Source organism: Physella acuta, unplaced genomic scaffold (assembly GCF_028476545.2).
Source record: "Physella acuta isolate Inbredline_101_S28 unplaced genomic scaffold, ASM2847654v3 ptg000241l, whole genome shotgun sequence".
Classification (NCBI taxonomy): domain Eukaryota; kingdom Metazoa; phylum Mollusca; class Gastropoda; family Physidae; genus Physella; species Physella acuta.
Window position 1 is genome coordinate 285,222 of NW_026731760.1, and position 15,977 is coordinate 301,198.

At 35.2% G+C, this 15,977-nt stretch overlaps 1 protein-coding gene across 1 annotated transcript; it reads left to right on the forward strand.

Annotated features, from left to right (window-relative positions):
• The first annotated feature begins 561 nt into the window (after positions 1 to 561).
• Positions 562 to 5,378, forward strand: LOC131938319 (bolA-like protein 3). Its single transcript, XM_059296326.1, has 4 exons — positions 562 to 747; positions 2,728 to 2,911; positions 3,175 to 3,263; positions 4,286 to 5,378. Exons 1-4 carry the CDS (start codon positions 715 to 717, stop codon positions 4,358 to 4,360), a joined length of 381 nt encoding a protein of 126 aa, XP_059152309.1. The 5' UTR covers positions 562 to 714; the 3' UTR covers positions 4,361 to 5,378.
• Positions 5,379 to 15,977: the final 10,599 nt, after the last annotated feature.

Below are 15,977 nucleotides of genomic sequence, written 5' to 3' on the forward strand. Positions count from 1 at the left end.
CCGAGATATGGGCCAAAAACTGCATTTTTTTTTTAGTTTTTTTTTGGTATTTCCGAAAAATCCAGGAAGGAATTCCGGGAATTTTTTTTATCCCACAATCGTCCTCGGAACTTGCTTAACATATTTGCTTTGGAACTAGTCCTCGATATTGCTTCGTTGAGGAGGAGATACGACTTAAAGCTGCGGACACACATTCATTCATTCATTCATTCATCCATCCATCCAGAAATGACGAGTTAATAATCGCAATTGTCCGCATTGAAATTGCGCTAAAAAGGCTAAAACTGGTCTAAAATTTAGTAATCCAGATCTTGGTATTTAGTAAACTGGTCTCGGGAGATGCTAATTGTATGTATAGGCTACGGAATCAACATACTATTTTAATTGATACTTTTTAAATAATTTTTATATAGAAATTTTTATAAGATAATTTTAGAACAATTTAAACATCTAAAATTTATACGTATTTTTAATATTAATTATTTTAGTTTCAACAGATATTCTTGATCAAGTTAAAATTTAATCCAAAATCTAGATCTAGGATCTACTTCCTGTGTGTTTTTCTACTTTTGATTCTCAGTCAAATGTCATCTCAAGAATACATGCATTCAAACAGACTTAGTTTATATAGTTAGCTAAACTAAACAAGACATTCGACTCATTTTTTAATTTCATAATACAAATACTCTAATAACACAATAAACCATATTAAAAATGCAAAGAATTTTATCTGTGTTAAGGTTTCAAGTGAGTAGACGAAATTTCATTCAACCTTTCACTGTCACTAGGCTTTTTGATGAGAATTACAGAATGATTTTTTTATTAAAAATGTATCAATAATAGCTTGCACACTAGTAAACTAAGCCAATTTAGCATATTTTAACTTTCTGTGCAAAGTCATTATTACTGAAAAAAAATCCAAAGTCAGGTCAGCCTGTGGCACCCTCCACTGAACATGACAGAAGGAAAAAAAAACTTGACCCGTGACCTACATTAAAACAGAATTTGCTTTTGTTTTTTTTTCATTTTTAGTAAATATGTGCTTAATCTTACCCAATAAGTGATAAAAATTTGAAAATTAATTTTAATTACTGTTGTAAAGTGAGATAAACAGCTTAATAAACACGTGTTTTCTTGAGGGGGTGTGGCACATCCCGACATCGCATTGTTTGTAACTTTATATTTGTGTTTTATGACTATATTTGTTCACAATCAGCATGCTATGCTTTTAATTTTGATAAAGGGTAAGTATACCAAGTTACAAAACCTGAAATCTAACTAATAATTCATACTTTCAGTTTAAAAAAATAATGAAAACGATCATCAATGAAGAAAGCGTAAACATTCTATTTTTAGGTGTGACATAAAAAAACAGTCATAAATCTAGCCGAATGATTGGATTCTTGCGCGTCACACATTTTCCCGCGCTTCGTGTTCACCAAAAAAGATTATAATAAAATGGCATTATTATTCTTACAGAGCATATCTCATGCCTACAATAAATTATTACCAGTTTATTGTAACGTGTGTAAAATTAATGCTTTCAAGTAAAAGATAGCAATAGTCTGGTTAAAAATACCTGCGGTATTTTATAGTTATTTGATTCGAAAGATAAGAATTATATAGAGCTACTTTCACTAAGGCGCCGTTTGCGAGACAAACATAGAAATTAGGCCAAAAGTAGATCCGACAATTCTTAAATAACAGACTTAAATAGAAACGGATAGTTCCGATTTCTTAAATTAACGATGGCTCCGTAATCATTAGTTTTATCGCTCTACCCATTAGTGAAAGCGAAACTGGTCGCCATTTTTGGTATGCGCATGAGCCGTGAGATGGCTTCAAAACAACAAACCCGGAAGCTGTGAATTCGAACGGCCTACTGTCACTGTCCTCTCACTCTCGCCGCTCTCGGACCTCACTCTCTTCTCCTCTTCACCAAAACCAACCAACAAACAAAAAACCTGTAGTTTACGTACATTAACTCGTACGGCATTTCGCCTACATACATTGCCCTAGATCTTTGTTATAAGCCCCTTCCCAATATTATATTCAATGTTTGTGAGATTAGAGAGACTTGTTTTGTGATAATTCAGATTAATTCAGCTGGACAGCTTGAGTTGCACCTTTTATTTTTAATTGAGTAGGCTAGGGCCTATTAATTTATTATTTGTCCGATTCCCATCAGAAGAAGATACGCATAGTGCTAGAATGAAATGATCTGGTTTTTCTTGTCATCTAAATGGTCGTTGTTTAGGCCAATGACAATGTGTTGTCTTGATGGGATAGAGAAAACACAATAAATACTTATACTTATAATACTTAAGTAGTAGATTTTAGTAGGTTATTAAAAAAATAGATTTAAAAAAAATAATTTATATTATATTTGAACTAGCTTCCTTTACTAGAGATACAATTACTATACTATGAACCTGATGACCCCCCTCCCTCCCTCCCGAAGAGCGCAACTGCTCGACAACACGGTGTCAATAGTTTTGTCAGAAGAATACGGCTTAAAGGATAATTTGATTCTATAGCGCAGCTTTAAAGGGTAATCTGAGCCCATTGCACAGCTATTAAGGTCATTACATTTTGCATATTCTGCCGGCCAGACTGCTGCGGCAGGGAAGAAGCTTCTTTCGAGTAGTCACCTAGTATTATTTTTTAGTCTGCCTATACATGAATAACAATATATCTATCTGCACATTACTGCCCCATTTTCTGCAGGTCAGGGATAAGTTGAATAAAGTACTTTACCAGTCGCGTACTACAACTCCGTTGTGCCAGCAGTTGAGTACAACATCAGAGGGTCAGGCATCAGGGGATCTCACGTCTGGGGAGCAGCACATCAAGAAGAAGCTAGAGAAATCTTTTCCTGATGCCACAGAAATACAAGTGGCTGATGTTTCAGGTAACTTAAAATTCTCATCGATTGATGCAGTACAGTAGCTAAACAATTTAAAACTGCTTTTTTTTGTTATTGGCACAGTTCAGGAACTAAACTAAATAGTTTATAACCGCTTAACTTGTTGATCCTTATAACTCATTAGTTAAAAAATGCTGTGTGACTGCATGTGTTAAAATTTCACTATTGTTTTATTAATCAAAGTTGAGTTGTGTTGTACCAAATGCTGTAAATTCCTGCTGAGTAAATCTTTTATCCTGTATTTGAAGGTGGCTGTGGCGCTATGTACCAGATTTCTATAGAGTCTCCACAATTTAAAGGATTACCCACAATAAAACAGCATCGGCTTGTTAACCAGGTATGGTAAAGGTTTTCACATTTTACTTATCTATTAGAACATATCATCTGTTATTTTACGATTAAATACTTTGCTTTAAGGTAGGTATCTAGTCGGTCTTCAAATGTAGTCTTTAAATTGAGCTCACACATTCTTCAGCATTTTGGCACAAACACCTAAATATAAACCTTTTGGGAATTTTTAGACAAACATCACTAGAATAGAAAGAATAAAATTATTTTTTTTTGTCAAGTTGTTCCAATTCATGAAAAATTATGTTGGCCATTATGAAATGATTGTGACGATATTAGTTTGTTTTCAATTATTTTTAACTTCAATACTTATTAGAAATAATTAGCAGAATCTGTTGTGTAATGATACCTATGACAATGCCTATTGTTTTTCACATATTAAATCATTTGATATATTCAATTATTTTTTTACATCATGATGTGGATTTCCACCAATTTAATTCTTATATGTGGGGCTATGAGAGACACATTTGACATTAAGCAATTAAGCATTAATAAGTCCAGTTCGACAATTACAATGTTTCTAAAAGAGAATGAACCCATACTACTCTAGCTAATCTTCATAGTTATGTTACCCAGATCCACAACACCCAGCCACTAGAACAAAACAAAACTCGTTGTCCTACTCCTGACATTACAAATGATCAACTCCTGTCATTTTTGGCTGTTTGTTCACTCCAATCTGTCTCTTACTCAGCCCTCTCTCAAGTGTATAGATTGTTTGCTAAATGTCTAATCAAAATTACAACTCTCTTGATAACTTGAAAATGTTTTACTGTTATTTTCTTTAAAGCAGTACAAGAGTAGATTATTCATAAACATTGTTAACAAATGTTGCAAAAAAAAAAAAAACTTAGTAGGCCAATTGGGTGCAAGATATTATAGGACACTTTTTAATTCAGTTTTGTTTTTGTGATTTTTCTTGAATATGTAATTAACTCCAATTACTAATTGATGTTGCCCTTCTATAAAACAACAAATAAATTAACTCCTGGCATCTTTTTGTTGCAGGCCTTGGCTGATGAAATCAAATCTATGCATGGACTACAGCTGACGACCCGGGCCCCAGACACAGATAAGCAATAGGAAATATAATTAATGAATAATTAATTAACAGTTTTTGTTAATGATATTTTGTTTTTAATGTGTTGTAAACTTAGCATAAATTATAAGGGGGAGACTTTACACTATCAAGGGAAACAACCTAAACAATATGAGACTAAATAATTGTTTTGATAGCTTCCCCTAGAATCAATTACTAATACGAACTTGAAATCCTTTTATCCCAAGGAAGAGAATTTTTTTTTACAGTAGAGCTTGTATTTTATTTAGGTGTTTAATCGCCTATACAATAAGTATAATCATAAACAGATGCTTGCATTGATAGCATAGTTTCTTATGTTCAAGTATAGAATACCCAATGCCAACTGTATGCATGATGCTAGAGGAGATGGCAAGTACAAACCATTGTAGCCCTTTAAATAACCAGATGTAGTAACTTTTTGCTTCGTAAATGGTGTGCAAAAGGGCTTTTTATTCTTCAGTACACAGATATTTTTGTAAATAATGATTACCTGAAAATAGTATCTGTACCTTGTTGAATGAAGTTAGTGATGTCAACATTTTGGATTAATTGTAACACTTGAAATTGTTATCAATAATATTTTATGTGAGATCTGTGTAGCTGACAAGGTCGATAACCTATTGGTATAACTGGCTACTAACGTTGGTCTGTAGCATCTATAAATAACTGGTAATTTGTATGTGGTATATCAGTTTCCTTCACAAAATACATTTAGTGTGGTTTTGATGATGTGTACAGTGTGTGTTTCACAATAGTTTGTATATTGAGTTTATGTGTGCATGTGCGTGTGAATGTTAGCAAGTTGTGGTAATGTAACTAATGTGTGTGTGGTGTATCTATGTGCCAGTGTTAAAGATGTTTTAGTGTGTTTATCATTAAAGTGCATCCATTTAATTTGTAAATAAACTTTGATCTATAAGTTTTTTCACTGCAACATGTTGACAATTATATGTTTGAGATTTTATCTTCTATAAATGCTTATTTTAGTACATTTTTCAGTATCATTAAAAAAATTGGTTTTAAGGTATAAGTACAATGTTTTAAGTTTTATTTATTTTTTACATTAGAACTAAATACATTCCATCAAAGTTTCGAGAACATGGTGGCCTGGGTGAAGCTTAAACACATGTGTGCAGGCTAACACATAGACATATAACAGTTTATAACAATACAAATATTAGTTTCTTGCATAAGTAACAAAATATTGTTTAGTTTTAAAATACAAAAAAATTTTTGTCATTTATCGAGCTGACATTGTAAAGATACAAAACAACAAGCAGTTCCAGTAATTTGAATACATAAAAACTAAAGGCTTAGTATTGACCACACCATTTCTTTATATACATGGGTCACCAATATTACCTAAATTTCACACCAATACTAAGTTTACCACACAATTCTACCAAAATTTACCACACAATACTAGCTAAATTTACCACTCAATACTAGCTAAATTTACTACACAATACTAGCTAAATTTACCACGCAATACTACTTGAACTATTTTCTACTACTTTATCTGATGTCATCTCCTGAATCTAAATGACATATATATACTTGAAATCTGCAGTGGGTTGATGAATAGGTTCGATCAAGAAAATCTAAATGATGTGTATGATGACTATAGATGGCTTGTCATTTGGTCTAGACATCAGGCAGACGATGTAGGTGTCATCTTGATGTCAGGCAAGGTACACCAGGTACTGATGTCAGCTGTGACAGAAGTAAGAATGTGTCAGCATCTTAAATACTGAGCCTTGTCTAACGGTAGCTAGACAGAACAGCTGGGCCGGTACTGGAGGAAGCAGGGGAGATAATTGAATCAGTCTCGGCAAATTAAGCAAAAATTATGCTGGTAAATTTATGCGAGTTGTCCCCCACTTATTTGAAGTGAGCGCCCTGTAACAGAGGGGGTGATGCTCACCCGTTCAACCGGCGATGATGGTTTATTTGTTGTTTCTGACACCCAACACATAAATTGGGCTTAATCGCTCCTTGCTTAACTCCCCTCGGTGCAAATTGTTTGAGTTATTTCCCCTTAACAAATAAAGTAGTAGCGCTGCCTTAAAAGTAGAAGCGAAAAAAAAATAGTACCGGGAATTCTGATAATGGCTAGGTTATCGAGCAGCTTTATCTGGCCACGTCCGAATCCTGACTCAAATCTTGGCGTTTATTGCCACGCTGACATTTTTGGCCTGCCACGCTGTAGCTTTCTCACGTCATAAAAACTACCAAAAGTGAAGTTGTTCCCCCTGCTCACACCCGCCAACTGTATAAAAATCTGACAGAAGGTATCGCTGACTTCCTTCTCCTGGGGTATGCTATTGTTAAAAACTTGAATCAAATAAGGCAACGGAACAAAAACAAGGCGCCTTTCATAATTAACTTACTGACTCAGCCCAAAGCTTAGTGATCACACACTTTATTTTAACTTAATACTGAGGAATATTTCAAGCTAATATTATTTTATTATTTTATACAAGCCTGAGTATTATTTGTTTTAAATAATTGCTAATGCCTGGATGATTCAATGTTTATAAAGTCATGAGTTTAAATGATCGTGGGTATTAGTGGAATCAAAATAGTAATAAAACAGATAAACGCTTTATGCATATATATATATATATATATATATATATATATATATATATATATATATATATATATATATATAAAATGCTTTGCTCCCCATACATTTTTAATTACAAGCCAACATGGATAAGTTTCTCCCAGCAGGCGGTTGATGCTGTGTTAGTTTACCTGTGAGCGTTGGTTTCTATAGAGAAGCGACGACAGTGACGCGACATTTTACCGAGAAAACCGTGAAACGCCGAAACAGCTTCCTAATCTTTTACGAATTACAAAACATGTAGACCTAGGCTGAGTAAGAAAACGGAATGGGGTAAAAAAAAATGAGAAAGATATTATCCCATTTATGACAATCATTTCATTATATTTTTTCCCGGGGTCTAGGGCATCTCTTACACCGTAACAGACAACACGTCACTCCGACTTGTATCCGCTATCGTCTGCTTGGCTAGTCACCTTTGTCGTGAACCGACTTATCTCCCCTAACCAATCTCCCAATTTTTAAAAATGTGTACGTACACGGCCGAGTTTACATATTTTTATTTTGTCTGTAATAAATCTGGGAATTGGATGAAAGAAAAAGAAAACACGTCTGGCCAGGTAATGATAAGGCACTTGTCACTGTCATTTAATCTAAAATTAAAGCTATTTTAAAATCTTTGAAAATATATTCCAACATGGGTCGGCAAGATATGATGTGTTCATGAAATGTTTTTGTTGTTTCCTTGACATTTCAATTATGATTGGGCTGCTTATCAAAATATATTCATCTACCTATCTAGAAACTACTACCACTCAAAGAGTTTTGTATATATTTAGTATAATATATATATATATATATATATATATATATATATATATATATTATATATATATATATTTTATATATATATATATATATATATATATATATATATATATATATATATATATATATATATATATATATATATGTGTGTGTGTGTGTGTGTGTGTGTGTGTGTTGTAGTTAGGAGAAGGCGCGTAAGTATCTCAAATGTAAATTTTACAGACATTTTATTTCAAATGATTTTCATTCGTCTGTTTGATGGAATAGCTGGAGGTCGTATTTTTTCGGCTTAGAAACATCTTTTGTTTTGTCATTTGAAATATTAAAACGTATCATCTCTAGGGAGACGATTTTAAAGTGAGATTCGCTGTATATCATGTGCATTTAAAAAAAAAACAGCAACTTATTTGCAACTTTTTTTTATGTTGTAAATAAAAATATAAAAATTATTTTCCTTGAATATTTCAGAATAGATGTTTTTAAGGCATTATTGTTTTAAGGTACATTAGCGAAAAAAATGTTTTCAGGTTTATTATTCTGATCCATGTTAAAAATGTTTTCAGGTTTATTATTCTGATCCATGTTAAAAATGTTTTCAGGTTTATTATTCTGATCCATGTTAAAAATGTTTTCAGGTTTATTATTCTGATCCATGTTAAAAATGTTTTCAGGTTTATTATTCTGATCCATGTTAAAAATGTTTTCAGGTTTATTATTCTGATCCATGTTAAAAATGTTTTCAGGTTTATTATTCTGATCCATGTTAAAAATGTTTTCAGGTTTATTATTCTGATCCATGTTAAAAATGTTTTCAGGTTTATTATTCTGATCCATGTTAAAAATGTTTTCAGGTTTATTATTCTGATCCATGTTAAAAATGTTTTCAGGTTTATTATTCTGATCCATGTTAAAAATGTTTTCAGGTTTATTATTCTGATCCATGTTAAAAATGTTTTCAGGTTTATTATTCTGATCCATGTTAAAAATGTTTTCAGGTTTATTATTCTGATCCATGTTAAAAATGTTTTCATGTTTATTATTCTGATCCATGTTAAAAATGTTTTCAGGTTTATTATTCTGATCCATGTTAAAAATGAAGACATCAGAATTACGTGTCGTTGTTGTGGAGGATATGGACAGCAAAATGTACATGATAGGGTAAGCAGGGTATATGGTTAAATGGTGACACCAAAACTAAATTTAATGAGGTGTGGTTAAATGGTGACACCAAAACTAAATTTAATGTGTTGTGGTTAAATGGTGACACCAAAACTAAATTTAATGTGTTGTGGTTAAATGGTGACACCAAAACTAAATTTAATGTGTTGTGGTTAAATGGTGACACCAAAACTAAATTTAATGAGGTGTGGTTAAATGGTGACACCAAAACTAAATTTAATGAGGTGTGGTTAAATGGTGACTGCAAAACTAAATTTAATGAGGTGTGGTTAAATGGTGACAGCAAAACTAAATTTAATGTGGTGTGGTTAAAGGGTGACAGCAAAACTAAATTTAATGTGGTGTGGTTAAATGGTGACAGCAAAACTAAATTTAATGTGGTGTGGTTAAAGGGTGACAGCAAAACTAAATTTAATGTGGTGTGGTTAAAGGGTGACAGCAAAACTAAATTTAATGTGGTGTGGTTAAAGGGTGACAGCAAAACTAAATTTAATGTGGTGTGGTTAAAGGGTGACAGCAAAACTAAATTTAATGTGGTGTGGTTAAAGGGTGACAGCAAAACTAAATTTAATGTGGTGTGGTTAAATGGTGACAGCAAAACTAAATTTAATGTGGTGTGGTTAAATGGTGACAGCAAAACTAAATTTAATGTGGTGTGGTTAAATGGTGACAGCAAAACTAAATTTAATGTGGTGTGGTTAAATGGTGACAGCAAAACTAAATTTAATGTGGTGTGGTTAAAGGGTGACAGCAAAACTAAATTTAATGTGGTGTGGTTAAATGGTGACAGCAAAACTAAATTTAATGTGGTGTGGTTAAAGGGTGACAGCAAAACTAAATTTAATGTGGTGTGGTTAAATGGTGACAGCAAAACTAAATTTAATGTGGTGTGGTTAAATGGTGACAGCAAAACTAAATTTAATGTGGTGTGGTTAAATGGTGACAGCAAAACTAAATTTAATGTGGTGTGGTTAAATGGTGACACCAAAACTAAATTTAATGTGTTGTGGTTAAATGGTGACAGCAAAACTAAATTTAAAATGGTGTGGTTAAATGGTGACACCAAAACTTAATTTAATGAGGTGTGGTTAAATGGTGACAGCAAAACTAAATTTAAAATGGTGTGGTTAAATGGTGACTGCAAAACTAAATTTAATGAGGTGTGGTTAAATGGTGACACCAAAACTAAATTTAATGAGGTGTGGTTAAATGGTGACAGCAAAACTAAATTTAAAATGGTGTGGTTAAATGGTGACTGCAAAACTAAATTTAATGAGGTGTGGTTAAATGGTGACAGCAAAACTAAATTTAATGAGGTGTGGTTAAATGGTGACAGCAAAACTAAATTTAAAATGGTGTGGTTAAATGGTGACTGCAAAACTAAATTTAATGAGGTGTGGTTAAATGGTGACAGCAAAACTAAATTTAATGAGGTGTGGTTAAATGGTGACTGCAAAACTAAATTTAATGAGGTGTGGTTAAATGGTGACAGCAAAACTAAATTTAAAATGGTGTGGTTAAATGGTGACTGCAAAACTAAATTTAATGAGGTGTGGTTAAATGGTGACTGCAAAACTAAATTTAATGAGGTGTGGTTAAATGGTGACACCAAAACTAAATTTAATGAGGTGTGGTTAAATGGTGACAGCAAAACTAAATTTAATGTGGTGTGGTTAAAGGGTGACAGCAAAACTAAATTTAATGTGGTGTGGTTAAATGGTGACAGCAAAACTAAATTTAATGTGGTGTGGTTAAAGGGTGACAGCAAAACTAAATTTAATGTGGTGTGGTTAAATGGTGACAGCAAAACTAAATTTAATGTGGTGTGGTTAAATGGTGACAGCAAAACTAAATTTAATGTGGTGTGGTTAAATGGTGACAGCAAAACTAAATTTAATGTGGTGTGGTTAAATGGTGACAGCAAAACTAAATTTAATGTGGTGTGGTTAAATGGTGACACCAAAACTAAATTTAATGTGTTGTGGTTAAATGGTGACAGCAAAACTAAATTTAAAATGGTGTGGTTAAATGGTGACACCAAAACTTAATTTAATGAGGTGTGGTTAAATGGTGACAGCAAAACTAAATTTAAAATGGTGTGGTTAAATGGTGACTGCAAAACTAAATTTAATGAGGTGTGGTTAAATGGTGACACCAAAACTAAATTTAATGAGGTGTGGTTAAATGGTGACAGCAAAACTAAATTTAAAATGGTGTGGTTAAATGGTGACTGCAAAACTAAATTTAATGAGGTGTGGTTAAATGGTGACAGCAAAACTAAATTTAATGAGGTGTGGTTAAATGGTGACAGCAAAACTAAATTTAAAATGGTGTGGTTAAATGGTGACTGCAAAACTAAATTTAATGAGGTGTGGTTAAATGGTGACAGCAAAACTAAATTTAATGAGGTGTGGTTAAATGGTGACTGCAAAACTAAATTTAATGAGGTGTGGTTAAATGGTGACAGCAAAACTAAATTTAAAATGGTGTGGTTAAATGGTGACTGCAAAACTAAATTTAATGAGGTGTGGTTAAATGGTGACAGCAAAACTAAATTTAATGAGGTGTGGTTAAATGGTGACACCAAAACTAAATTTAATGAGGTGTGGTTAAATGGTGACAGCAAAACTAAATTTAAAATGGTGTGGTTAAATGGTGACACCAAAACTAAATTTAATGAGGTGTGGTTAAATGGTGACAGCAAAACTAAATTTAATGAGGTGTGGTTAAATGGTGACACCAAAACTAAATTTAAAGTGGTGTGGTTAAATGGTGACTGCAAAACTAAATTTAATGAGGTGTGGTTAAATGGTGACACCAAAACTAAATTTAATGAGGTGTGGTTAAATGGTGACAGCAAAACTAAATTTAAAATGGTGTGGTTAAATGGTGACACCAAAACTAAATTTAATGAGGTGTGGTTAAATGGTGACAGCAAAACTAAAATGTAATGAGGTGTGGTTAAATGGTGACAGCAAAACTAAATTTAATGAGGTGTGGTTAAATGGTGACAGCAAAACTAAATTTAATGTGGTGTGGTTAAATGGTGACTGCAAAACTAAATTTAATGAGGTGTGGTTAAATGGTGACACCAAAACTAAATTTAATGTGTTGTGGTTAAATGGTGACAGCAAAACTAAATTTAATGTGGTGTGGTTAAATGGTGACAGCAAAACTAAATTTAAAATGGTGTGGTTAAATGGTGACACCAAAACTAAATTTAATGAGGTGTGGTTAAATGGTGACAGCAAAACTAAAATGTAATGAGGTGTGGTTAAATGGTGACAGCAAAACTAAATTTAATGAGGTGTGGTTAAATGGTGACAGCAAAACTAAATTTAATGTGGTGTGGTTAAATGGTGACAGCAAAACTAAATTTAATGAGGTGTGGTTAAATGGTGACAGCAAAACTAAATTTAATGTGGTGTGGTTAAATGGTGACAGCAAAACTAAATTTAAAATGGTGTGGTTAAATGGTGACAGCAAAACTAAATTTAATGTGGTGTGGTTAAATCGTGACACTAAAGATGTACATTTAATGTGGCGAAGTTAAATGGTGACACTTAAGATGTACATTTAATGTGGCGTAGTTAAATGGTGACACTAATGATGTATATTTAATGTGGTGTGGTTAAATGGTGACACTAAAGATGTACATTTAATATAGCAGTTATTCTTGTGTCAGCCAGTTTCATGACAACCAGTTTTATACCAACCAGTTTTATGCCAACCAGTTTTATGCCAACAAGCCTTGTGTAAACCAATGTTGTGTCAACCAGTTTTGGGCCAACCATTTTAGTTCCAGTTAGTATTGTTCCAACCAGTCTTGTACTAACCAGCCTAATGCCTTTAAGTTCACTCTTCTTCAGTAATTTTAAAATGCAGTTGACGTATCAGTTTAAAATGCCTAACTTATTGATGTGTGTAAACAATGAAATAAAACAAGAATTTTGACAAAGAAATGCTGGCCTGTAAATATAGTTTAAATTTTCTGGGCCAAACACATTGTATTGACAAACATAGATCAAACTTGGTTTGTTGGAAACCAGACAATCTTTGTGACAACCCTAAAGCAACCTGCATTAAAGATTGTTTATCTGTGGTGGGTTGTCATTCATCAAGGCTTGCAAGAATGGCCAGGGAAGTTTCAACACAGCCGTCATACATGCCAAATAGGATGAGTAACGAGGGCCAGTTTTCGTGTGGGTGGGGGGGGGGGGGGGGGTATGGTTCCAGAGGCAGGGTGACAGTGACAGTATGCTGCAACTAATATCTGGGAAATATGGCGGTATGCTGCAACTGATATCTGGGAAATATGGCGGTATGCTGCCACCTCACTATCGGCGTAGGGCGGCTACTAGCTAGAGGCGCCACCTCACCATCGGCGTAGGGCGGCTACTAGCTAGAGGCGCCACCTCACCGTACGGCGGCTACCAGCTAGAGGCGCCACCTCACCGTACGGCGGCTACCAGCTAGAGGCGCCACCTCACCGTACGGCGGCTACCAGCTAGAGGCGCCACCTCACCGTACGGCGGCTACCAGCTAGAGGCGCCACCTCACCGTACGGCGGCTACCAGCTAGAGGCGCCACAATCGACGTAGGGCTGCTACCAGCTAGAGGCGCCACCTTACCGTAGGGCGGCTACCAGCTAGAGGCGCCACCTTACCGTAGGGCGGCTACCAGCTAGAGGCGCCACCTTACCGTAGGGCGGCTACCAGCTAGAGGCGCCACCTTACCGTAGGGCGGCTACCAGCTAGAGGCGCCACCTCACCGTAGGGCGGCTACCAGCTAGAGGCGCCACCTCACCGTAGGGCGGCTACCAGCTAGAGGCGCCACCTCACCATCGGCGTAGGGCGGCTACCAGCTAGAGGCGCCACGTCACCATAGGGCGGCTACCAGCTCGAGGCGCCACCTCACCGTACGGCGGCTACCAGCTAGAGGCGCCACCTCACCATCGACGTAGGGCGGCTACCAGCTAGAGGCGCCACCTCACCGTACGGCGGCTACCAGCTAGAGGCGCCACCTCACCATCGACGTAGGGCGGCTACCAGCTAGAGGCGCCACCTCACCATCGACGTAGGGCGGCTACCAGCTAGAGGCGCCACCCCATCATCGACGTAGGGCGGCTACCAGCTCGAGGCGCCACCTAATGCAAGGGGAGACAACCTGACGGCGATGAACGATCGAGTTTTTTGTGACCAGCGAGCACCACAGGGTAAGATAAATGTCCCGCCGCACGGGCAGGCTAAGTACGATTGGTCTGGGAGGTTCGCGTCATTATTTATGTCACGTCGGGGTCTTCTTCCTGGGGGGTGGGGATGTGTCCATACCACCCACTAGCTATACTTTGTTGGGGTGGGGAGGTGGGGGATATGTCCATACAATCTACGCGCTGTTCCTTAGGTGTGTGTGTTGGGGGTGGGGGGGGGGGATCATACACACTTCAACGAAAGTGTCAATTTTTTATTTAAAAATAAAGGGTTTTTTTTTCATGAGGATTTTAAAAGTATTATGAAACAACTGCAATTAAAATTTATATTATTGTTTCGGTCAATTAATAATCAAGAGGAGCTCACCCTTCTCATCCTATCATGGCTATAGTTTCAACTCGGCACCGTGTACTTAGCAGCTTCTTATACTAGATTGTCTGCACAAATACCATACTATACACAGACTATTGGTCTACTGCACACAGACTATACTACAGACACACTATACTACAGACATACTATACTACAGACATACTATACTACAGACAGACTATACTAAACACAGACTATACTACACACAGACTATACTACACACAGACTATACTACACACAGACTATACTACACACAGACTATACTACACACAGACTATACTACACACAGACTATACTACACACAGACTATACTACACACAGACTATACTACACACAGACTATACTACACACAGACTATACTACACACATACTATACTACACACAGACTATACTACACACAGACTATACTAAACACAGACTTTACTTAACACAGACTATACTACACACAGACTATACTACACACAGACTATACTAAACACAGACTTTACTTAACACAGACTATACTAAACACAGACTATACTAAACACAGACTATACTATACACAGACTATACTACACACAGACTATACTAAACACAGACTATACTAAACACAGACTTTACTTAACACAGACTATACTAAACACAGACTATACTACACACAGACTATACTACACACAGACTATACTACAGACATACTATACTACAGACATACTATACTACAGACAGACTATACTACACACAGACTATACTTCATACAGATCAACAATAAAACCCCTGAGAATGATCTTACCGGAATTGAGCCACATTATTTAACTCGCCTCAAATCCCTCAGATACCGTAAGAAACACAGCCAAGGTTTAAATTCAACATACTCTCGTGAAAGAAAGATAAAACACCTTTTATGCAAGTGTAATACAGTTTTTATTTCTTTGTAAAGTGCTACAATTATACAGGAAAATTGACAGCAGGCATAAACAGTTAGAGGGCCAAGCATTATATAAACGCATTGTTTATTCTGTTTATTTTAAATATGTGTACATCAGATACTACAACTTCAGAACAACTACAGTTTATGATCATCGACTGAAATAGACTGTAGATGTGATGCCCAGTTTCAGATTGAGTTTTAAAGTTGTTGTTTTTTCTTTTTTTCGATGCATTTAAAAGCGTATAATTATTTAGGTTTGTACTTTTGTTTTATTTTTATGTTAAAACCAGCATCAGACTTAATTAGACTGTTGTTTTTAAGTTATGAACACTTTATATTGAAACAAGCTGTAATATTAAAGCTATGACCAGCTTTAGATTGAAAGAGACTAGTTTTTTTCCATTTTCATCAGCTTCATAATGATTTGTGTACATAATATGATAGCCAATCACATATGACTTGTGTATACAAGACGATCAATAGGATTTGTGTACACATGATGTCAGCATGCTTCCATGTACGTGTACAAATTGTGTACATTGCTCGGTGTACAC